This window comes from Rosa rugosa, chromosome 6, assembly GCF_958449725.1.
Source record: "Rosa rugosa chromosome 6, drRosRugo1.1, whole genome shotgun sequence".
NCBI lineage: Eukaryota > Viridiplantae > Streptophyta > Magnoliopsida > Rosales > Rosaceae > Rosa > Rosa rugosa.
Window position 1 is genome coordinate 13,485,219 of NC_084825.1, and position 24,761 is coordinate 13,509,979.

At 40.9% G+C, this 24,761-nt stretch overlaps 1 protein-coding gene across 1 annotated transcript; it reads left to right on the forward strand.

The window, feature by feature from the left end:
• The first annotated feature begins 1,025 nt into the window (after nucleotides 1–1,025).
• Nucleotides 1,026–3,052, forward strand: LOC133716818 (desmethyl-deoxy-podophyllotoxin synthase-like). Its single transcript, XM_062143473.1, has 2 exons — nucleotides 1,026–2,139; nucleotides 2,222–3,052. The coding sequence occupies exons 1-2, from the start codon at nucleotides 1,189–1,191 to the stop codon at nucleotides 2,831–2,833; spliced, it is 1,563 nt and encodes a 520-aa protein (XP_061999457.1). The 5' UTR covers nucleotides 1,026–1,188; the 3' UTR covers nucleotides 2,834–3,052.
• Nucleotides 3,053–24,761: the final 21,709 nt, after the last annotated feature.

Sequence of the window (24,761 nt, forward strand, 5' to 3'; positions counted from 1 at the left end):
TCTTCCCTTTCTTCCTCTTTTCTCTTCGTCTTCTTTCTTCTGGGACTTGGTAAACTTCATTTCTTTTTTCGCCTTCCTCTTCTCCCTCTACTTCTACTACTTGTTTTGGATTTAAAACCCCAAAATCCCCAATTCTCAAAATCCAAGAAGTAAAAAATCTTGAGTTGTTCCTCCATAGAACACCAATCAAGCTTGCGTCTTCATCTTCCGATTCCAGATCCGGCTATCCTAAGGCACACCGATCTCCAACCGAAATTCCGGTATACCGATTCTTCGGCAACCGCATCCGGCGGTTCGGTTTCGGTTGCAAATTTGAGAAACCGACCTCGATCGGTCGGTAGCCGGTTGTTGAGAATCATGCTCGGTATTCAACCGAATCCAGCCCTACTAGTTGATAGTGATTCTTCCTCTATCCTAATCTTAAAGTCTTAATTAATAAAAAAGGAAACTAGTTAGCTATAGGCCGGAAATATTCATATTCAGCAGTCAGAGGAACGTAATGTAAGTTATTATTTCCAGGCTACGCCAGAAAACATAAAATTCATTTGATAAAGGTGGCCAACAAAAACAAAATTAATTTTTGAGTTGTATATACTATATGTATATATATATATATATTAGCGTTGTGTTTATAAATTAAGCACAATCAAACACATTAAATCATAACAGCCCAAATTAATTAAGCACCGCTGTTCGATTGCAACGGTAATGTATTTGTGGCATTTGATTTGCTTCGGGGAGAATGCAATCAGCCTAACTCTATTTACCTTCAGCCGTTTTATGGGTCCCATCATTAGCTAAATAGTCACCCTAAGAGCTATATACATGTAGCTCTCTCCCCTCCCCTAATGACCTAGCCCGACTTTATAGCATTATAGGAATCCTTTGCTGGAGTCCAAAAATAAGTCAAGGAGGCTACAAGGTCTAATTTGGCCCTCCTATTGGAGATTGCCTAACATGTACTCATCAAACCAGCAGATTGCTATAGTAAGATTAATATTGCCGTCTCCCTTGCTCTTCTCTTCACCTAACTTTGACTTCTTGGTCCGCTACTGCTAACAGTAAATTATTGCAAGAAGTTCTATGCATGTGTGTGTGTGTGTGTGTGTGTGTGTGTGTGTAGAGGTTCTTTGTATACCTTCTCTAATGTTTGTCCTTGCTCCTTACTAGATCGATCGAGTAGAGAAAATGTTCCCAGATATCCAAATTCCTTCCCTTAATTATCATGATGATCTTCCTCTCTTTACCTCTCTAGTTGTCCTAGTGATCCTAGTTCTTCTGAATCGGCATTGGAAGAAGAGGAGCCATACTAGTCTAAATGATGATGGTATTCTTCGGTTGCCCCCAGGGCCATGGAAGCTACCTCTTATCGGAAACTTGCATCAGTTAGCTTTGGCTGCTGGTTCTTTACCACATCATTTCTTAACAGACTTGGCCAAGAAATACGGTCCTATGATGCACCTCAAACTTGGACGAGTATCAGCCATCATCATATCATCACCTGACTTAGCCAAGCAAGCGGTAAAGATTTTCTCAGACCGACCAACCGGTTTTCTTGCTGTGGAAATCATCTCTTATAATTCTTCAGGCATAGTTGCTAGTCCTTGTAATGATTACTGGAGAGAAATGCGCAAGATTTGTGCCTTGGAGCTCCTAAGTGCAAAGCGTGTGCAGTCGTTTTCATCATTGAGAGAAGAAGAGACATGGAATCTTGTTCAGTCAATTACTCAATTGTCACAGCCAATCAACCTTAGCGAGATGATTTTCTCCACTGTAAACAGCATTACTGCTCGTGCAGCCTTAGGAAAAAAATGCAAACACCAACAAGAGTTTACATCATTGATCCGCGAAATGATTAGGCTTACTACAGCCTTTGGTGTGCCAGATCTGTTCCCTTCGCTCCAATTCCTCAATCATGTCACAGGGACCAAGTCTGCCATTGAAAGATTGCATGGAAAGATGGACATGATTCTTGTTGATATTATCAATTATCACAAACAAGTACTACAGAGCCAGAGGGCAGCCGGTGAAGATCATCAACAGAAAGATCAAGATCTGGTCGACGTGCTTCTACAACTTCAAGAGTCTGGTGAACTTCAATTCCAACTCACAGCCAACCATGTCAAAGCTATAATCTTGGTAAGAAAGTAGTTAGCACTTAACGAAACTAAGGTCAATTTATTACTTCAACTTAGCTGAACAAACCTTTTCTAATTTCTAGGATATTTACACTGCTGGAAGTGAGACTTCAGCAACTACTATAGAGTGGACAATGGCGGAACTTATGAAAAATCCAAGAGTAATGGAGAAAGCACAGGTCGAGATACGCCAAGTTGTTGCAGGAAAGAAGAAAATTCAAGAGGCAGACATTAAGAAACTAGACTACTTGAAGTTGGTAGTAAAAGAAACGCTACGATTGCACCCTCCTATTGGCTTAATCCTAAGACAGGCAAACAAAACATGCAAAGTCAGTGGATATGATATACCGTCTGGAGCCAGGGTCTTGGTCAATGCTTGGGCATTAGGAAGAGACCCGAAACATTGGGGCACCAATGCTGATTGCTTTGAGCCTGAGAGGTTTCAAGGTTCTTCCATTGATTTTAAAGGGTCCGACTTTGAATTCATTCCATTTGGAGCTGGTAAGAGACTGTGTCCAGGCATCTCATTTGGAATTGCTACTGTTGAGATTGCACTTTCTCAGTTGCTCTACTACTTCAACTGGAAACTCCCAAATGGGACAAACCCTCAAGAGCTTGACATGACTGAATCTACAGGATTGAGCACTAGGAAGAAAAACGAATTGAAAGTGATTGCAATTCCTTTCTTTCCATAATGCTATTGGGTCAATTAATGCTACTAGAAAGGCGTGTTAGAAGTCTTAGCCTCTTTCTTTTCATTCTACCCCACTGCTACCAAGCAGGGGATGGCAATAACTAAAAGCCTATAATTTTAGATTGAATCCTTTGTTTATTCTCATGTGTTTGGTAGTTGTATATTGAGATATCTTTTATATTTGAAATGGACTAAGTACTAGTGTTGCTTTATGAGCTTAGTTGAATTAGCAGATACCCATAACATGGAGTGAAAGAATGAAACATATATATCAGTTTTGCATTTAACATTAAATTGGAAGAAATGACCATATAAACTGAACAATAAACAGCTTGTTGCTAGATGCATCTGCTTGTTCCATTGAGGCCAGGACACTTCATGATCTTTTCTGGGGTGGAGGCAGGGATGGAGAAGGCCTAAATTATTTGGGGAGGCTTTTGATGCAGTTGAGATCAGAGTTTCTTGGTGAATCCCCTACATTAAGTCAGAGCTCATGGTTAGGGGTATAATCTATAAATTAGTTTATTCACATACCAAAAGAAAAAGAAAAAAGTGTATGATTCACAAAACAAAGAGTTATCGTTCTTTCCTATAATTGTTATTGTTCCTTCAGAATAAAAAGTGGAATTCATGTATATGTAATAGGCCACTTTGTAGCTTCATGAACGAGACTGTGGTTTGTAGGATTGGGATTTGGTTGGGTTCACATTTTCCTGGGTTAAAGTTATAATAATTTCAATCTTGGTGTCCATCACTATGCTAAATTGTTGATTTGACAGCTTAGTTAAGGTGAATAAACCTGTTTGAACCTAAAATTAACATTTTTTTCCGATAAGGGGACTCGAAGAAATCCGGGCCAATATCTGTGGCCTAAGCAATATATTTTCGACAAGTTCGGATTATATTGTTTAGAGGCTAAATAAAGCCTACTTTGAAGGCCAAACAATCTTGAAGCAAATCTGAATATTCCTTGATATATTATTAATTATTAAATATTTAATAATTAATGGTAATTTGTTTGCTTGATGACCAAGATTATGCGAGAGAACAATAACATCAGCCATGAGAATAGTATATATTCCCATATAATTAATACATTCGCTAAAGGACATGGCCAATGTGAATAGTCTATACTATCATGCAATGAAGGAGTAGGTTGGACTTGGAACATATGGAAGCATGCGGTCAAAAAGGAACATATATATATATATATATATATATATATATATATATATATATATATATATATATGTTCGTCCATGGTTCAATTGAAGAAGGGATCATGGACAAGAACCATGCAAGGAAGGTTTCCCATGCAATTAAACTTGGCGAACATGTTGTCCTCCTCTACCCATATTCAAGATTACTCATGCAATTAAGGCCTTTTGGTTGGTCAATTAAACAAGGAATATATTTGCAAGACGTGTATAGCGAACAGTTCACCTCTAAGATGATTACGTCCAGGACTCCCAGAGGCAATTAACCTTGCCTATATTCTAGTTATGACAGAGGATGCCTACGATAGTTATCAAGACTATTAAATATTTTGATTTTATTTAAGGCCAATAACTGTGGCCTAAAATATAGTATTTCATTCCTTTTAGGAAGGAGAATCTGCAACAGCCTATATATAGAGGCTAAAACAGAATAACGAAAACACACAACTCTCCAATCAATCTCAACGATTATCAAAGTCTCTCCAGAGCAAACCTACCTTCAACCTAGTTGAAAACTAGCGAAGCAAGGGTAACGCCCTCGCAACCCAGTGAAGCCAAAGTCACGCTTTAGCAAAACCCGTGCTTTCTCCTACTTCCCGATGATTGCTCTGCTTTACCTACAACGTTAAGTATCGACTCGGTGATGCAGGAGATCACACCACAAGTCCTTACCCGTAGGGTAAGAAGTCTTTTTCCGAAAGGCAGAGAAAAGAACCTGGTGATGAAGTTGGTGCTCTCCTCATCCACAACGTTTGATTCAGAAGTCAGGTCAAGGGACGCCCCGACGACTGCACCCCAATGTATTGGCACGCCTGCGCACTCAAAAGAGACTGTTTGCACGCCAGACTGGTTTTGGAGCCAAACATTTTGGCACGCCTAGTGGGACCGCACTAACGTTTTTTTGTGTTTGCCATCATTGGGATGCTAGAGGAAAATCTTTACCAAAAGAAATTCCTGAAGTCATGCCCATTTTTCTCAAGAAGAAGTGCAAATTCCTAAACTTCCCAAAGAGCAAGACCTCCAGCTACAGGCCTCATGAGAATGCTGCTTGTTGTGGTTTTTCTGAGGAAGAAGACACTATTGTCAAGCCTGCTGAGGCTGTTGACACTTTTGCTTCCACCGATGTGCCCCATCCTGGCGACACCACGGTGGACGACGAGTTCGATCCTCTCCCCATCCCAAAAGCTGGAGGTTGCATATGGAGGAGAGGATCAACGAGACTGTTCTTCTAGCAAGAAAGTTGTCTCTGAACAAACATATGATTTCTCCACTGATCAAGCGAAATACATGGATATTGATCGGATGCATGGGGGGCAAGGTACTGCCCATGTTCACCCCCTTGATAACCAGAAGCAGATGTATAATCAATTTAATTATGATTTAGCTAGTGGACGTCATCTTGGTCAAAAACGTGATCAAAGTGGTCCACTCAATTATCAATCAAGATGGCATATTGCTGCTAAACGTCAGCATGACCATGAAGCACTTGATTATCAATTAAGACATAGCCCACTTAATTATCAATCTAACCTAGGCCATGCAGCCCATGCTACTGGACGTCAGGAGGGAGGTTGACTAAAAGTTTCACAATATAGATTAAAAGTTCACCCATAGTCAAGAAATGTCAAGGTTGAAAAGTCAAGAATTCGACCAGTCAAGGAACTGTTCACTGCCACTAGATATGGGTTTCAACCCGTTTTTTTTTCTTGACCAGTCAAGACTGTTCATGTATCACTGTTCATCGATTTTTAACTGTTCATTTTCATTGTTTATTGATTGTTTTAACTGTTCATTTTTACTGTTTTTTTATATATTTTAAAATTAAAAAATATTTGATGTAAATAGATGATAATAATGGATACTTATGGATAATTAATGTCATAATTATACAATTTACTAAGAGGTGTGTGCTTTAATAAGAGGAATTTTCAAATACAACTTTTATTTCATAAAATTTATGCTGGCATAAATGAAAAACTAGGAATAAGTACAATACAATTACACAACATGAATAATCACCTAATTATTCAAATCATGATCCTCATCCTCTCTAGGAATCCAATTTGTGTTTGAAGGTTCATCATTAGAGTTAGGGTTGAGGGAATCACCCGTAGAGAAAGGTGAAAATTGTGGTTGTGTAGCATATTCCCCAGGGTAAGGTGGTTGCGGATAGTATCCACCGGGGTAAGGGAGTTGTGGGAATCCACCGGTGAAGGGAGGTGGTGGGAATCCACCGGTGAAGGGAGGTTGTGGGAATCCATCGGGGCATGGTGGTTGTGGGTATGCACCTGGGTAAGGTGGTTGTGGGTATGCACCGGGGTAAGGAGGTTGTGGGTATGCACCACCAAAATTTAGTTGCGGATAGTATCCACCCATAAAAGGTGGCGTCTGCTCGCCAAGATCTTCTTTCTCCACTATCTTCTTTTGCTTTCTTGACCAATAACGCTTTTTATTTGGCGTCATTTGACTTGTATCAATCTCCATAATACACTCTTCCCTCTCTTTATTTCGCTCTTCCCTCTCTTGTAATAGGAGTTGCTCTTTTCGCATTTCGATTTGCAAGAGGATACATGATCGTTGATTTTTCTCTTGGAGACTTCAAGCGAATTCCTCATCGAGTTTTTTCTTGCCCGCGGTTGCCTCTATTTGGTTGTTCGCTATACTCTCGAGTGTGCTTGACAAAGGACTTTGATCTTTCGCTGTCTTCTTTCCTTTCTGAATTGCTTCTTTTGCAGCCTTCCTTCCTTGAGGCCTCACATTAGGATCTGCAGTTTCACCTGCAATTACCTCATCTACATCCATGTCCAAGTTGATGGGGAATTTTCCGCAATTGGTTGTCTGTGCGTATGTTGACTTGCTTCATTTGATGTTCCTCCGGATGTATGGCTAGGGATGTCTTTAAATTGTGCAAAGCCCTCCACAACAGCGTAACTATCAAAACTCTGAAACAGGTGTCTTTTGGTCCTCCTTTTTTTCTTCATCCCGTTATGCCACAATTTATGTGCTTCATCTTGCTACGTAATGAAAAAAATTAATAAGTATCTCACCGTTTTACAATAAAAATCAGTAAGTACAAATATAAACATCGTTGTAATTACATCATTATTTATCAAGTAATTATTTCAATTATAACGAAAAACAATTAGTACAATTAAATGGATATTATAATTACTATACTATTTATCAAGACATATTTTACTATAATGTATCAACCAATTAAATGATTAATCAACAAATACATACCTCATCAACCACATTCGAATTGCTCTTGTACCAATTTTTCGCTTGCCTTAATGCACAATGCCACTCAAAGTGTTCAACCTTCAAAAGTTTCCACCTTCCCTGCAAAGATTGGGCTGATCGGCGACAAACTCAACGAATTCCACCCAGTCAGCAAATGCGGCGCCTGCTGATTCGTGCGTGCCCACAACGCATCCTCTCATCCGCGTCTCTCTCTGCTTGGCTAACGTTGACGTCAGCCACGTTGCTTCTGGGCCAAGCTGGCAGCTGGGCAACATGGGTCAAACAATTGTAAGCCAATGTCCGGCTGTGGGCACAAATCAGAAAAAACAAAAACAAAAAAAAAAACAACTTATGGAGGCCCGCGAAGCGACACTTTGATGCAAATTGGCCCAAGAGCCGATCAGCTCAATCTTTGCAGGGAAGGTGGAAACTTTTGAAGGTTGAACTCTTTGAGTGACATTGTGCATTAAGGCAAGCGAAAAATTGGTACATGAGCGGTTTGAATGCGGTTGATTAGGTATATATTTGTTGATAAATCATTTAATTGGTATCAAAATTATAGTAAAATATGTCTTGATAAATAATGTAGTAATTATAATATCCATTTAATTGTACTAATTTTTTTTTTGTTATAATTGAAATAATTATAGGGCTGTGACCACTTACCCAATTTTAGACTCAAAATTGCCCACTTACTCCACTAAGAGTTTTTTAACCTCATCTACCCAATTTAATATTTAAGTATAGTTTTGCCCTTAACTCAATTATTTAATTACATATGCATCTCCTTGTCTCTCTCATCCCTCATTCCCCGATCTGCTCCTTCTCTCTCATCCCCCGTTCTCCGATCTCTCTCTCTCTCCCCCTCTCTGTGGCAGCGTGCGCAGGCGGGGTGGCGCTGGGATGGGCAGGCGTTGGGCTGCGCAAGACGTGGGTGTGCTGTGGTGCGCAGGCGGAGGGGCAGGCCTGCCGGATTCTGTAGCGATCTGTGTTGGGATCTAGGCTGTGGGCTGCGCGGGTTGGCCGGCGCGGGTGTGCTGGTCGCGTGGGTAGGAGGACGATGGGATGCTGTTGTGCGAGCAGGAAAAGGACTAGGCTCAGGTGGAGACTAGATCAAAGGCTGGGAGGCTCCGGTGAGGAGGTTGGATCGAAAGCCGGAATGCAGGCGATTGGGATCGGTGCTGCAGGTGGTTGGTGCTGCAGATGACTCCGGTGAAGGGGAGGCGGTGTTGCAGTTCCTTATGGGCTGGCGGAGACGAAGGACGATCTGGTGGGTAGGCCGCTGGGAAGAATTGAACATCAACTCTTTTTTTTTTTTTTTTGAAATAGTTGATGCCTCAAAGTATTGCTGTTCAGTTCATTTTTTTGGCAAGGAATAGCATTTTTTTTTTTTGAATGTCTATTGGATTGGAGGCCAATGATCTACTATTTGTTCAATAATGTGAGTAATCTGACATTGCAATGTAACTGTGGGGTTTGTTTGATGGTCTACTGGGGAGCAGTAGACACATTGTTGGCCCCCAGTAGACTTTGAAATGAGGGACAGGGATCACTATAGTGTGGTGTTTTGATAAGTGACCTGTTGTTTTCTGTGTATTAAAGTGAAATTATCTGTGAATCCTACAAAATGGTGCATTTTTTGTGGTCTATTGGGGGGCAGTAGAGACATTGGACTTTGTATTATCTACTATCTGATCAACAATGCAATAATATGATTCTTGGAGGGGGGGGCAATAATATGCATATTAATTGATCAATTGTGCCGGTAGTGTATTCATTTTGGTTTTGGGAGATTATGCAATTCATTGAGAGGGCAATAATATTATTATTGGGAGGTAATATGATTACTGGGGGGCAGTACTATGATTACTGGGGGGTAATAATATGGTTACTAGGTATTATTAGGGGGGCAATAAATTCAGACTCCGGAATCTGGTCAACAGTACGGTGGCCGGATTTTGGTCATCGGTTGCAGGATTCCGGTCACCGGTAGCAGGATTCCGGTCACCTATCGCCGGAGTCCGCGGCTAGCCACTAGTCACCGGAGCACAGCAGGTGGAGGATGACTTTTCTCTCTAAGTGAGAAAGAAGGAGAGGGCAAAAAAGTCCCAAAAATAAATAAAAAGAATAAAAAAAGAATTAATTGGGTAAAGGGGAAATAATCACTTAGAGTGTTTTGGGTAAATAGGGTTAAAAAACTGTTAGTGGAGCAAGTGGGCAAATTTTAAGCTAAAATTGGGTAAATGATCATTTTCCCAATAATTACTTGATAAATAATGATGTAATTACAACGATGTTTATATTTGTACTTATTGATTTTTATTGTAAAACGGTGAGATACTTATTAATTTTTTTCATTACGTAGCAAGATGAAGCACATAAATTGTGGCATAACGGGATGAAGAAAAAAGGGAGGACCGAAAGACACCTGTTTCAGAGTTTTGATAGTTACGCTGTTGTGGAGGGCTTTGCACAATTTAAAGACAACTCTAGCCATACATCCGAAGGAACATCAAATGAAGCAAGTCAACATACGCACAGACAACCAAATGCTGAAAATTCCCCCATCAACTTGGACATGGATGTAGATGAGGTAATTGCAGGTGAAACTGCAGATCCTAATGTGAGGCCTCAAGGAAGGAAGGCTGCGAAAGAAGCAATTCGAAAAGGAAAGAAGGCAGCGAAAGATCAAAGTCCTTTGTTAAGCACACTCGAGAGTATAGCGAACAACCAAATAGAGGCAACTGCAGGCAAGAAAAAACTGGATGAGGAATTCCCTCGAAGTCTCCAAGAGGAAAATCAACGAGCATGTATCCTCTTGCAAATCGAAATGCGAAAAGAGGAACTCCTATTACAAGAGAGGGAAGAGTGAATTAAAGAGAGGGAAGAGCGTATTATGGAGATTGATACAAGTCAAATGACACCAAATAAAAAGCGTTATTGGTCAAGAAAGCAAAAGAAGATAGCGGAGAAAGAAAATCTTGGCCAGCAGACCCCACCTTCTATGAGTGGATACTATCCGCAACCCAATTTTGGTGGTGCATTCCCACAACCAAATTTTGGTGGTGCATACCCACAACCACCTTACCCCTGTGCACACCTACTGTTTGGACCCAAAATGAACATTTTGGCCTGACAAGGCGTGTCTTGGAGAAATTGAGCCAATGTTAGTGGCTCAAGCTATATATTGTCGACAAGCTCGAAATATATATTTAGAGGCTAAATAAAGCCTACTATGGAAGTATGACAAGTCAACTTTAGCATATTTTCCTACTTCGGCTAGAAAAAACCGAGCTAGACAAGGAAGGAGGGGTGGCAGACTAACCAAATGAAATCGAAATGTGCTGAAACTTTCCAGATCCATTCTAGACAGCCCAAGGATCATTTCTTATGAAGAGTGCCAGAGATGTTTTTGAGTGGAAGGCCTTCAAACAATCAGTCCAATCTTTTGCAGAAGCAAAACTGGAAAACTGGACCTGTAAGAGGTCCAGCAGCGTTTTCGGCCCAACCACTATACCAAAAATTCTGAAATTTTTCCAGGGTGATCTACACTCATAATGGAACATTTTTTATGAAGAGGTCATAGTGAAATTCGGAATGCTTGTTGGAGAAATAATTGAAGGAATAAAGGGGCAGAAACTGACCTAAAACCAGCTCAATATTCACATGTTCATGTTTCCTACCCACATGAAGAAAGCTAGATGCTTTTCTTCTTTTCCTTGGATATATTTTTCAAGACAATCTCTTTAATAGATCATCATCACTTCCATGTTGTTGCACCTTCATGCCTTGCTTTCATTTCATCATTTCTCTATCTTTTCCATATTTTACAAATCACTTTCATATTCCACTTTCATTATTTTTCTTCCACTCATCATTTCACTCTTCTTTTTCTTCCCTATATAAACACCTTCTCTTCTCATTCTAAAACACACATTCACAACACAACAACAACATCTCTAAGATGATCTAAGTTCTCTCTAGAGCAAACCTCTCTAAGAGCAACTCCTACTCCTCTCCTTCTCTTTCTCTTAGCGGTGATCACACTCCTAGTCCTAGTCTTCTCAGAAGCCGACTTTCAGTGCCACCAAACCCTCTGTCAACGTGCTTCGGTCCTAGTCTCCTCGGGAGCCGACGGTAGTGCCGCGACCACAACGGTTACAGAACCAGCCAAGCAAGGGTAACGCCCTAGCAACCCAGCCAAGCTAAAGTCACGCTTTAGCAAGATCTCAATACTTCCCGGTGATGTCGCTCTGCTCGATCTACAATATTGAGTATCGATTGTGTTAACAAGAAGAAAGCTCAGCAAAAGTCCTCGCCACGAGGCAGAAAGAATCCCCACGACGAGGTTGGTGCTCTCCTCGTCCACAATTGCTTGAAAGAAGTCAGGTCAAGGGACACCCCCGACGACCGCACCCGAACGGTGCTGGCACGCCCGCGCAGAAAAGAGACTGTTGACCAGCTGCAGCAAAATTGGAGCCAAACATTTTGGCACGCCCAGTGGGACTAGTCTCTCTTGAAGCACATTCAACCACCGGGCTTCAAAACAAACATTTTGGCACGCCCAGTGGGACAAGGTTAGAATTTTTTTTCTTTTCTTGAAGACATTCAACCACCGGGCTACAAAATTCAAAAAAACATTTTGGCACGCCCAGTGGGACAAGGTTAGAATTTTTTTTTTTTTCACCATCATTGGGATGCCAAAGGAAAATCTTTACCAAAAGAAATTCCTGAAGTCATGGCGACGATAGAAGGCTATGTGCCCATTCCCATTCCGGAGAATGCGAGCATAGAGGAGCGACTTGCTATCTTTCAACAGAACACTGCTTCGTATTATGCGAATTTGAAAAAGGTCCTGGCGGCGCAGCAGAAGAGGAGGGATGAACTTTTCCAATCAGCCCAACAAGATTCGTGGCAGACTTGGGAGCAGCTGGCCGACGTGACCCAACCAGCCCAAGAAAACCACCAGCAGTCGATGAATGTCGTCGCGACCGAGCACAAACAGACCTCATCGGAGTTCGCGACCTTACGCGAGGAAGGTTTCAGCTTGGCTAATTCGCAGCAAGGCAAATTGGAACATCAAGAAGCTGCTCGCGAAGAGGTCATTTCTGAGACTAACTTGCCTATAGGTGGCAATCGACCTAAGGGTCTCACTGGTGAGTCACAGCCTTACACAGAGGCTGTGCATGGAGAAGACGGTCCACAAGAATGTTTTTCTGACAATGAAATTGTCTCTGAACAAATAGCTGATTTCTCCACTGATCAAGCCAAATACGTGGCTACTGATCAGATGCATGGGGGGCAAGATATGGCCCATGATCATCCCTTTGATCAAAAGAAGCAAGTTCATGATCATTTTAATTGTGACTCTGCTACTGGACGTCTTGGTGAAGGTGATCAAAATCAGAGCCAACTTAATTATCAATTAAGTTGTGGTCTACAGAAGCCAATTTGTGGCTTTATTAATCAATTCAACTTGAAGTTCTTCATATATTCTTCAAGGCCAAGCGGTGGCTTTGATATATGTGGAGGGCACATCTACAACCCACGTTGCATGAATGGCCAGAACAATTATTCTAGTGGCCAAGTTGTCCTTCGCAACTGTAAATTTGAGTATCATCAATACAAGTTAACTCTTGTTTACAATTATCCAGCAAGTGAAGCTCTTGATATGGAGAATTCAGACCAGCAAGTGGTTGTCTATAATGGCCAATCTATGGCTAATCCTGAAGACACCATGTTCTATGACATGGTAGTTGGCGACAAAGCCGATCTTGAAACATCTTCATCTCCAAAAGTGCAATTGAAGATCATGCTTCGTCAACCAACAAAGATACTTGGGGGGCAAGATTACCCCTCTCACGAGCCAAATTCCTCCAAATTCTTCAACGAGAAGTGTCTTTGTTCTTTTCCTATGAGCTCTCACAGGAGGGATTTTTACCCTACAAATTTTGATACATCGGAGCTTGGAATGAAGCATAGATGGCCTCCCCCGTGGTCTTCTAGAGGTTAGCCAAACATAGTGTTGCTAGCTTCTTTCTTTCTTTGCTTTTAATTTTTTGTTAATTTTTCGTTTCTATTTTTCTTTTCATTAAAAAAAAAAAAAAAAAAAAAAAAAGTTGAATTTGGTAAGGGTTTGTGAATCATAACGGAATAGGTGAAGTCTCTTTTGTTAATATTGGCCTAAACTCCTTATTGGTGCCTAGTTCAGGTCCCTTAAGGTTAAGGGCGGCTTTTATTAACACTTGTTGAACTGTCTTCACACTGATGACCTTTCTCATCTTAGTAAGTATAGCCTATGTGAAATGGTGTCTAGAAAGGGGACAACGTTCATGACAGGTTCTTGAATCCAGAAGTGCGTGCAAATGGGCCTAAACCACTATGTGGGAGTAGCTCATGCCAAAATGGATTCTGCCTCTCTTGTTCGCCCTCCCCCACCTGGCCATTTCAGTAAGGTTGCCCAAAGGATTTGAAAGAAAATTTGTGTCTAGGCGACTATACTTGGGCCGCATGTCTAAACCTTGATTCACATTGTCTTATTGAATTCAACTACTTATAAAAAAACAAAATAAATAAATAAAAAAAGTTAAAAAAAAAAAAAAAAAAAAAAATTAGTGCAATCCATAATTACTGAGGAGTCAAAACACTGAGGGATTAATTTATTAGCCAGTCTCTTCGCATAAGCCTTCGTGGGAAATTCTAGTGTTCCTACACTCGCGAAGCCCATTCATGAAGGCCTGTTTTTGAGGCCCATAATCGTTTCTTCGCTTTGCCTATCAACACTAGGGGGCAACACTATACAATACTAAGCCGAGTCAGCGGCTCCGGAAATTTTTTTTTCAGCTTTGCCCTCGCAGGAAAGGCTGAGCTCAAGGGAAATGTGAGAGCCACCACCGTGACCGCCACCTCCATCGGAAGTAGTCTTCATGTTACCAAAGATGTCCTCACCATGCATTGGGAACAGAGGAAGGGTTTCAATCTCCATGTTCATAGATCCATAACCACCATAGTTCCCCTTCTGCCCATTAAAAGCAATCACACCAGCTGAAGAAGCAGAAGCAGATGCAGAAGATTCGAAGTTAATATACTGATCCTCAGGTTTCCAATTGGTACCATTGTCATCACCAACAAGCCCTGATCTTTGCATGGGCACATGAACATCCGAAGTGGACCTCTTCTTCCGCTTCTCCCGAGCCCTTTGGTTCACGAACCAAAAATAAACGTTCTTGAACTCGATCTGGCCGTACCATTTCAGCTGGAGACAGATCCTCTGAATCTGCTCTAAAGTTGGGGACCTAACTCCCTTATTGTAGAAAAGCTCCTTAAGGATTCTTATCTGATCTGTAGTGGGATTCCACCTGTTCCGCCTACAAAGCATGTTAGCACTACTCTCGGCTGCTTTGTTACTTCCTCCATCCTCGGTTGGTTGCTGGGTTTGTGGTTCCATTGGTGAAGGATTGAGAGAATGCGAGAATTGAAGAATGGTGGTGACAAGTAATATTGGAGTTGATGAAATGGTTTTGGGATTGGAGATTGTGGAGGAAGATATAGGCATGCAAATATCCACCCTTGGATGGACGGTTGAAAAGAAGAGTCAAACCGATGTCAGTAAAGAGTGATTAGTGCCTTAAATCTCGGAAAAGAATGGAATAATAGCATGTGGGGAAACCGAACGGTTTTCAAGGAGGTAACTGTTCTTTTCACGAGATTATTTTTCACGACTGTTGTTTTTCAACGAGTGATTAGTGCCTTAAATCTCGGAAAAGAAAGAGTTATTGGCGCTAAGAGTTTTGAGTTGGGAGCCAGCAAGTGGATCCAAAAGATACATATTTTCTCAAAACCCTCGCTGCGAGGCTCTTTTTGATGCGGAGCATATTTAAAAGTTCGTATTATTTTCAATATACAACTATGGGGGCCTATATTTGGGGCCTTGCGAGACACGTTGACACAGCTTCTCACGGATATTTGAATATCAGGATAAGAAAATATTATTGTATTCATAAAGTGGCTTTGCGGCCAAAAGCAGTACATTCATTACAAAGCCAAAAGTGGCTAGAATACAAAACATGAATCTTCGGATTATCTTCTAAATCTTTTCTCAAGTGGAAGCAGCTATGGAATCCAACGCCGGGTTGAGCCGCGCCATTATCTCAAGGAGGGGCAGAGAGTGAAGGAACCAAATATCAGCTTGAGTCTCTGCACCCCCTCTAGCCTTGGTAACCACCATTAGCTGGACGTGAAGTACAGGAACAGCCATTCTGTAGCTTGAACCCATTCCTTCAAAGAGTCCATCCCTTCTCATCCCTCCAAGATTCTATCAAGAAGAGAAAGGGGGAGAAGGAGGTGAGAACCAAATCTCCTTCCATCTGGAGGGCACAACACGGGCCAGGTCCAGAAGAAAGGAAACAGAGGAGGAAAGATGAACCTCAATTTGGCTTCCCTCCTCTCCCCGTTTCGCTCCGCATATGGGATTTTCTCAAAAAATGATCTTACATGACCGGAGATCCCACACTCGGAGCCCCCTCGTGTTTCTAAACCAATCTGAAGCCTGGCATTGTTGTTACAGACTCCCAGAAGGACGAAACAAGGGTTTGCCTAAGATTACGCCATGAGGCCTAACCCAGGCTTAAGATTACGCCATAAAGCCTAAAATTTAGAGGCTAAAGGTCATTTCATGAGGGGAAGATTTGTGAAGAAGGAGAAAAAGAAGCAAGGACTGAAAGGTCATTTCTTGAATATTTCAGAAAAATTGTTGTGAGTATTCCCTTCCCGAAATACAACTATTTATAGGGAATTCAGGCAAATCCCCACCCTTGAATGAAGTTCTATTTCAAAACCGATGTCAATAAATCGAGATTAGTGATTCCAAATCTCGGGAAAAAAGGGACTAGCAGCATGTGAGGAGCGGTTTTCGAGGAGGTAACTGTTCTATTCACGAGATTTGCAGGGCTAGTATTATTGGGAAGACAGAAGCATAGATCGATGGTTTGGGTGATACCCACCGCATCCCATCGGGCCAAATCTCTCGCTCGGTTCTCCTGATACCAAATATTTTCCTCGGGAGTGACGGTAGGCCAGTAGCCCACTTTCCTCCTTGGTCCCCAACTGCTAAAATCACCAGGCACCTGCCGAAGAGCCGCTATGGGACGGCGGATGGGAAGCCCATAATAGGCCATAGCATCATCTGGAAAACGATCGCGAGGTGTGGGACCCAGACTCGCTTGACTATCACCGCCACCAAAGCCCATCAGTCGACTTCTCTCCTCTCCGTTCTGATTTCTACATCGAACACTCATGTTAGTTCGCCAGGCGAATGCGGCTTTCTCAGTGATTTCATCTGCCTGATCGATAACGAATGGTTTCTTGGATGCCATTTCTAGGTCGCAAGGAATACTTCTCCAATACGCTTTGATTTATAGCTCAAATATGTTTGGAGATTAATTTATTAGCTGGGCCAGTGAGTGGCCCTAGTTGATAATTAATGAGTCATTATTCCATCTTGAGAATCGCATCTAAGGCGACAGTGAAGATACTTCTCCAATACGCTTTGATTTATAGCTCAAATATGTTTGGAGATTAATTTATTAGCTGGGCCAGTAAGTGGCCCTAGTTGATAATTAATGAGTCATTATTCCATCTTGAGAATCGCATCTAAGGCGACAGTGAAGATATTCCACCTTTTCCTACAGGGCCAGCATAGTGGCCTGATGTTTTTTAAAACATGATTAAAACCGATGCAGTTTTAGATGCTAAAGTTGCAGCAAAATATGGTGGTTTCAATTGGTCACACGTCATGATGACGATAGCCATGATCCAATCATCCTCTTTGGCATAAGACTCGCGAAGGATTAAATGAAAGCAAACAGTTTGCTATTTTGCATCTTATTTCGCCAAGTACTATAGGCCTTGATCTAGCCAGGAAAGCGGCTCCAACACCTACATTTGAAAAAATCAACAGAGAGCCAGCAAACAAGGCAGATACTTGTTGCTATACACATGGCGAAGCTACCACCAAGGAAGAGAAGGATCCTCATTCGCGATCAAAAGCAGTCTCCTTCGCATGGGGGGCATGCTAAAGTTTTGATTGCCTACAACCTGCCCAAGTTTTGCCAGATCCATGGGGGGCAATAAAGTTGGCAAAGGAAGCGTCAGTTCATGACAAAGGCAATTCAATAGTGGCATTCAAGCTTTATGGCCTATTTAGAGGCCTATATGGAAACAGTCAAGCCAATACAAGTGGCTTTGGAGCAACGACATTATAAGAGGAGTGCTGATTCAAGACCTCTTTAGTCAAGACGAGGACCTTTGACTTCGAGGTCTGGGGGGCAATGTTTGGACCCAAAATGAACATTTTGGCCTGACAAGGCGTGTCTTGGAGAAATTGAGCCAATGTTAGTGGCTCAAGCTATATATTGTCGACAAGCTCGAAATATATATTTAGAGGCTAAATAAAGCCTACTATGGAAGTATGACAAGTCAACTTTAGCATATTTTCCTACTTCGGCTAGGAAAAAACCGAGCTAGACAAGGAAGGAGGGGTGGCAGACTAACCAAATGAAATCGAAATGTGCTGAAACTTTCACGATCCATTCTAGACAGCCCAAGGATCATTTCTTATGAAGAGTGCCAGAGATGTTTTTGAGTGGAAGGCCTTCAAACAATCAGTCCAATCTTTTGCAGAAGCAAAACTGGAAAACTGGACCTGTAAGAGGTCCAGCAGCGTTTTCGGCCCAACCACTATACCAAAAATTCTGAAATGTTTCCAGGGTGATCTACACTCATAATGGAACATTTTTTATGAAGAGGTCATAGTGAAATTCGGAATGCTTGTTGGAGAAATAATTGAAGGAATAAAGGGGCAGAAACTGACCTAAAACCAGCTCAATATTCACATGTTCATGTTTCCTACCCACATGAAGAAAGCTAGATGCTTTTCTTCTTTTCCTTGGATATATTTTTCAAGACAATCTCTTTAATAGATCATCATCACTTCCATGTTGTTGCACCTTCATGCCTTGCTTTCATTTCATCATTTCTCTATCTTTTCCATATTTTACAAATCACTTTCATATTCCACTTTCATTATTTTTCTTCCACTCATCATTTCACTCTTCTTTTTCTTCCCTATATAAACACCTTCTCTTCTCATTCTAAAACACACATTCACAACACAACAACAACATCTCTAAGATGATCTAAGTTCTCTCTAGAGCAAACCTCTCTAAGAGCAACTCCTACTCCTCTCCTTCTCTTTCTCTTAGCGGTGATCACACTCCTAGTCCTAGTCTTCTCAGAAGCCGACTTTCAGTGCCACCAAACCCTCTGTCAACGTGCTTCGGTCCTAGTCTCCTCGGGAGCCGACGGTAGTGCCGCGACCACAACGGTTACAGAACCAGCCAAGCAAGGGTAACGCCCTAGCAACCCAGCCAAGCTAAAGTCACGCTTTAGCAAGATCTCAATACTTCCCGGTGATGTCGCTCTGCTCGATCTACAATATTGAGTATCGATTGTGTTAACAAGAAGAAAGCTCAGCAAAAGTCCTCGCCACGAGGCAGAAAGAATCCCCACGACGAGGTTGGTGCTCTCCTCGTCCACAATTGCTTGAAAGAAGTCAGGTCAAGGGACACCCCCGACGACCGCACCCGAACGGTGCTGGCACGCCCGCGCAGAAAAGAGACTGTTGACCAGCTGCAGCAAAATTGGAGCCAAACATTTTGGCACGCCCAGTGGGACTAGTCTCTCTTGAAGCACATTCAACCACCGGGCTTCAAAACAAACATTTTGGCACGCCCAGTGGGACAAGGTTAGAATTTTTTTTCTTTTCTTGAAGACATTCAACCACCGGGCTACAAAATTCAAAAAAACATTTTGGCACGCCCAGTGGGACAAGGTTAGAATTTTTTTTTTTTTCACCATCATTGGGATGCCAAAGGAAAATCTTTACCAAAAGAAATTCCTGAAGTCATGGCGACGATAGAAGGCTATGTGCCCATTCCCATTCCGGAGAATGCGAGCATAGAGGAGCGACTTGCTATCTTTCAACAGAACACTGCTTCGTATTATGCGAATTTGAAAAAGGTCCTGGCGGCGCAGCAGAAGAGGAGGGATGAACTTTTCCAATCAGCCCAACAAGATTCGTGGCAGACTTGGGAGCAGCTGGCCGACGTGACCCAACCAGCCCAAGAAAACCACCAGCAGTCGATGAATGTCGTCGCGACCGAGCACAAACAGACCTCATCGGAGTTCGCGACCTTACGCGAGGAAGGTTTCAGCTTGGCTAATTCGCAGCAAGGCAAATTGGAACATCAAGAAGCTGCTCGCGAAGAGGTCATTTCTGATGCTAACGACAACGCGCGTGATTACATTCTACCATCGTCAATTGTCTCATCACTCATCCCAATATGGAGTTAGGTTGGTCGGAGTAGGGGGATGGAGGTGGGGGTGGGTCGTTGGGTTTGGAGAGGAGAGTAGGGGAGTGGAGTGCAGAGGGATGACGAGTTGTAGAGGGCTTGTTGGGTTCCTTTAAGCTGCCCACCGGAGCTGAGAGAGAGAAGGGGAAGAGGATCAGAGGAACATGAGAGGGTTCAGAAACAAGGTTTCAGATAAGAAAGAGGAAATGACCATTTTAGCCCTTACAGTAGGCCCATTATCAGAGTTAACATTTAATTTAGACGGAGCACAGTGAAATTGGACACGGCTTACTGCAATTAGAAAGCTCAGGGGTGTTTCTGATTAAATTGAGACTACAGGGACTAACATGAAGTTACCCCCAAACCTCAGGAGGGTAAACTGAATTTAATCCATATAAGTATAACGACCCATCTGGGTGAAGTGGATCAGGGGTTGGATCCGGATAATGGGCTTGGTATTGGTAGGCTTGCAGATAGGGTTTGGGCCTCTAGTTTACTTCAGACTTTTCCTTAATCTGCCATTTCTTGGTCTTTTTTCTTTTGGACCTATAATTTTTATTTTTATTTTTTTATCTTTTTATTGAGCCAGGAAGCCCGCTCTGTGTAGATGCTTTTTTGGGGATATGAATAATATTGCGGTAGGTTTTTGACTCTAGGGAATGTTAGATTGCTTTAGAGTTTTTAATTTCAGAATTTTCTTTTATGGCTCATTTTTGTCAAAGCCAGGGTCTCCCAATTGATCATTTTGTAATTTCTTCCCTCATTTACATTCAAAAAAAAAAAATCCATCTGGTCAGAACTCATAAATACCCATTGAATAAAATAAACTGAATTCGTATAAAAAGAACATCTAAAAATGTCATTATGGTAATTGACCAAAATCAAATGAAATTTACAACAACAACAAAAAAGTGGATGAAAAACACAATTTTGATTCAAAAATTATTGCAGACAGCATTAGTTTCTTTCTCCAGTAAAAACAGTCAAAAGCAGAAGTGATAAAGTTCTGTTGAGGCCGCTAGTCAGCACCCCGGCTGCATTGTAAAATCATTCAATAAATGAATTTCCCATAATTACAGGAATTTTTATTTCTGTTTTCTCAATTTTATTTTAACATATAAATATTTAATTGGGCTCTTGACCATTTACTTAATTTGAGCCCGCCAATTTACTCCGGTGCCTACAGAGTGGTGCTGCCGTAAAAAGTATAGTGGCAGAGGACTCGAGTCACTCGACTGTGGAGAGAAGCAAGAATTACAAAATAAGTGAATGCTCACTCTCCCTAGATATTGAAACCTCTAATGCATGCGTGCGTGTATGTTACATTCCCAAAGAAATCGTCCTGTTAAACAGGCACTCAAGAGCTTAATGGGCAAGGTTAAACTCTTAACTCCATTGATTCTTAATCTCTGGCTTTTCTCTTTTAAGTACTTGCTTAGGTTGTCTGGAAATTGCTAATCGATTGTGTTTCAGGAAACACGTCTCCTTGATGCTTCTAATTTGAATGGTGTTCTGATTTATTCGTATTACCCCTGTATACAGTTTATGGCACTTTCAGTTTAACTAAAGGAAAAACTCTCTGGGATATATATATATATATATATATATATATATATATATATATATATATATATATATATATATATATATATATAATTGGTTATTCTCTGCAGATTCCAGAATGATTTGTGTACATAGGACATTTACTAGATGACTTGGTTATTCTCTCTTTCTTGAGCACTGGGTGTCTATACTTGAGTATTCTTCCGATTTAAGTGGTGTACATATTTGAAATTAGAGCATGTTAGCTTGTTTCGGGCTCGGCCTTGCCTCTGAATTGTCCCCTATGTCGGTGTCATCTTTGCTTTCGCTACTTCATTTGTACTCAAATGTAAGTGGAGTTGCAGGTGTTAACCTCATCTCTGTTTAATTTGAAGGGACAATTTTTTTCTGGTTTGTAAATGAGAGATCCTTATCTTGTTTCTGTAGCTTTTACATTTCATTGTTTGGATGCCATATCTCTGATTAACTCTTGAAGGTCCAAGTAAAATTGGGAAAATGAAAGAAAAAGAAGTATGAGTTATTAATACGTACCCGAAACTGAGAACATAGTATTTCTATAACATGATTTTTCTGTTATGTAACAAGAGATGAAGAGCTGTTAAATTAGTGTTGATTTCTGTAATGTAGCAGATCATAATCTTTCTTCTTTTTATCTATATGATTTCTGCCTGATTTTGTTCTTCCCCTGAAACACATTGCGTGCACTTTTCTATGATAGTATCAGTGCATCTATTTACTCATGTAGTTGTTCTGGACTTCTGGTCATCTTTTTAGTTTTGGAATTTCTAGCAAAGTGCTATCTCTAGTAGTACTGGTGTAATGTATCGTATAAATGTGCCGTCTTAGGTAATATGAATGTTAACATGATGTATTAGATGGTCTTGACCTTCCTTCATTAAATTTGATTCAGTGTTTTTATTTTTGTTCCTTCTTTGTGCTAATAAATTTACTTCATAATATTAATGACCAGGTCGCAGATATTCATTGTTCTGATAAACTTATTTGTGCTAATAAATTTACTTCATAATGTTAATGACCAGGTGGCAGATATTCATTGTTCTGATAAACTTAGTTGGAAACTTGGAATAATAGTACGGTGATTAATTATAAGGTCTAAGTGATACCCATTTGACTTTGAGAGCAAAAGATCAGAAAATAAGATATGATAATAATTGATGATCGAGAATTGTAACCTGTTTGTGACATTCTGTTTGGCCTGATGCTTATTTGTATAATTACTTGAATTGGTTTGTTTCGGTTTTGCTTTTGTGAAATACAAGGAAAGCAAACTGGACTCTGTTTCATCCTTCTTGATAACTATGCCATACTTTGCAAATGAAAGCGACACATTACATCTGAGCTTTTGGAGTAGACTATGCAATCTGATATCATATTCTTAGGTTAGGAGACTCCATGGTAATTGTTTATGGATGGTAGAATATTGATGACTGACCGCACTTATTGTTGTGAATAGTGTCCTGTTGATTTTGCACTTGAATGGAAGCTAATGTTTCATTTGTTAAAATTCAGCAGGATACTAGAACAGGTGGAGCTACTTCATCGATGAGGAGGTGGCTGAGTTGTTTCAAGCCTTACTGCGAATGGCTTCCCTCGAGCTTGAGGGCACAAAAGGGGTTCAACAGGAGGCTGAAATTTTTGAAGATGTTCATTAGTCTGTCACCCCTGGAGTACGCGGAAAATCTTGATACTTCTTTGGAAGGGCTGGAGTGGTTACGAAGGGTAAAGCAATGTTTTGATGTTCTTGATGTACCTGGAGACCTAAGAGTTGGGTTTGCAGTCTATACTCTTACTGGAGCGGCTAGCTACTGGTGGGATTTTGTTAAAAGGACCTGTGATGTGGAATCGAGGAATTGGGATGACTTTGAGCAGATATTTTTGAATAGGTACTTTCCTGAGACTATAAGGGAAGCTAAAGATCGAAGAAGAATTTCTCAATTTGACACGGGGAAATGACAGTTTCTCAGTATGATTCTAAGTTCATTGAATTATCATGGCATGCACCTAATCTTCTGATCGACTTCGGAAAAAGATAGGGCAGGGAAGTTTTTACGCGGGTTGAGGCCTTCCATCCCTATGTCTTTACGTAGTTTTATGTATAATACATATAATGAGGCGGTGGCAGCAGCACTGAAAATAGAACAAATTGAAAATATCAAGTATCAGTGTGTGCAAGAGTCATTTGAGGGAGCTTCTGGTAGAGGGGGAAAAAGGCAAAGGGAGCAGTATACTTGCCACAACTGTGGTGAGCCTGGTCATATTCGGCCTCATTGCCCATATAATCCGTCATCTTCCTCACTGTAACGTTGAAGCGAAACACACGCCGTCGTTTTTGGGAGCTTTACTTGTCAAAATCTCATCATGATGATGAAAAGAAAGAATCAATGATACGATGTGCTTGTGCTAGCCAGTGATATTGGTTTTATTGCTGTTTTAATATGCGAGGGAGGTATGTTAATTTTTGATTTTATAACTCTTGGGTAACTGTCATGGTTTTTATTTGTCTGTGGCTTCCTTAGATATATGAAATGGGGGAAACTAAAAGTGTGACTTATGCCTTATTATGGGTGAAATTTCCCTTATTATTATGCCTTTCTTTTTTTTTCTTTTTTTCTTACCGGCATATATGGTCAATTAACTGAACTGCAAGAAGCAAAGGAATTAATACAAAAGAATGCACTTGAATCCAACTTCAACTTCATGGTGGCAAGTGTCCTTTCAGGTTCACATAAGACAAGTCACTTGGAGAAGGATGAACACCAGTGTTCTCATATTTTTTATTTTTATTTTTTGAGAACTACCAAACTTGGATCCATATGATTGATTACGTTCACGTAGAACATTCCTCTACAGTAGATGTTGTTTCTCCTACGATACCCAATTGTTCCACTTTGGATCAAATTCTTTAGTGTCCCAGTCATGTGATGTTGTGGGTTGTCTTCTGTATGTTAACTTACTCATGGAACTAAAAGGAGAATTTTCTATGCTCGTAGTGGTGTTGAAATTGATGCTTTTGAGTTTGGCATGTACGTATTTTAACTCAATCGCGGAAATTAGAAGCAGAATTTGGAATATATGCTTGTAGAAGTTGATGCTTCTGAGAAGCAATGTTGGCTTTGTTGGTGTAATAACAGAACCTTAGTGAGCTATTGGCAGATTTGATGACTGAGTTTGCTTTAGATTGATTTCATTAAGCAAATGGGTAATTTCAAAGTACTTGCAGAGCTGCTGCTCCTGCTCCTGCAGATTATAGAGGGCTTTTTCTTGCTTTTCTGAATACTCATAAAGACTACAAATATTCTATTTAAACTGGAGGGGATAATTCTAGAGGATAACAGAGTTCCAAGACAATGGAATTCTAGAGGATTCTAGCTATGACAGGCAACACATTTAATGCTAATCTTGGAAACACAAGATTACAAATTACTCTCTTAACACTCCCTCTTACTTTGCAAGCTTTAACATGGTCTTGAAGTTG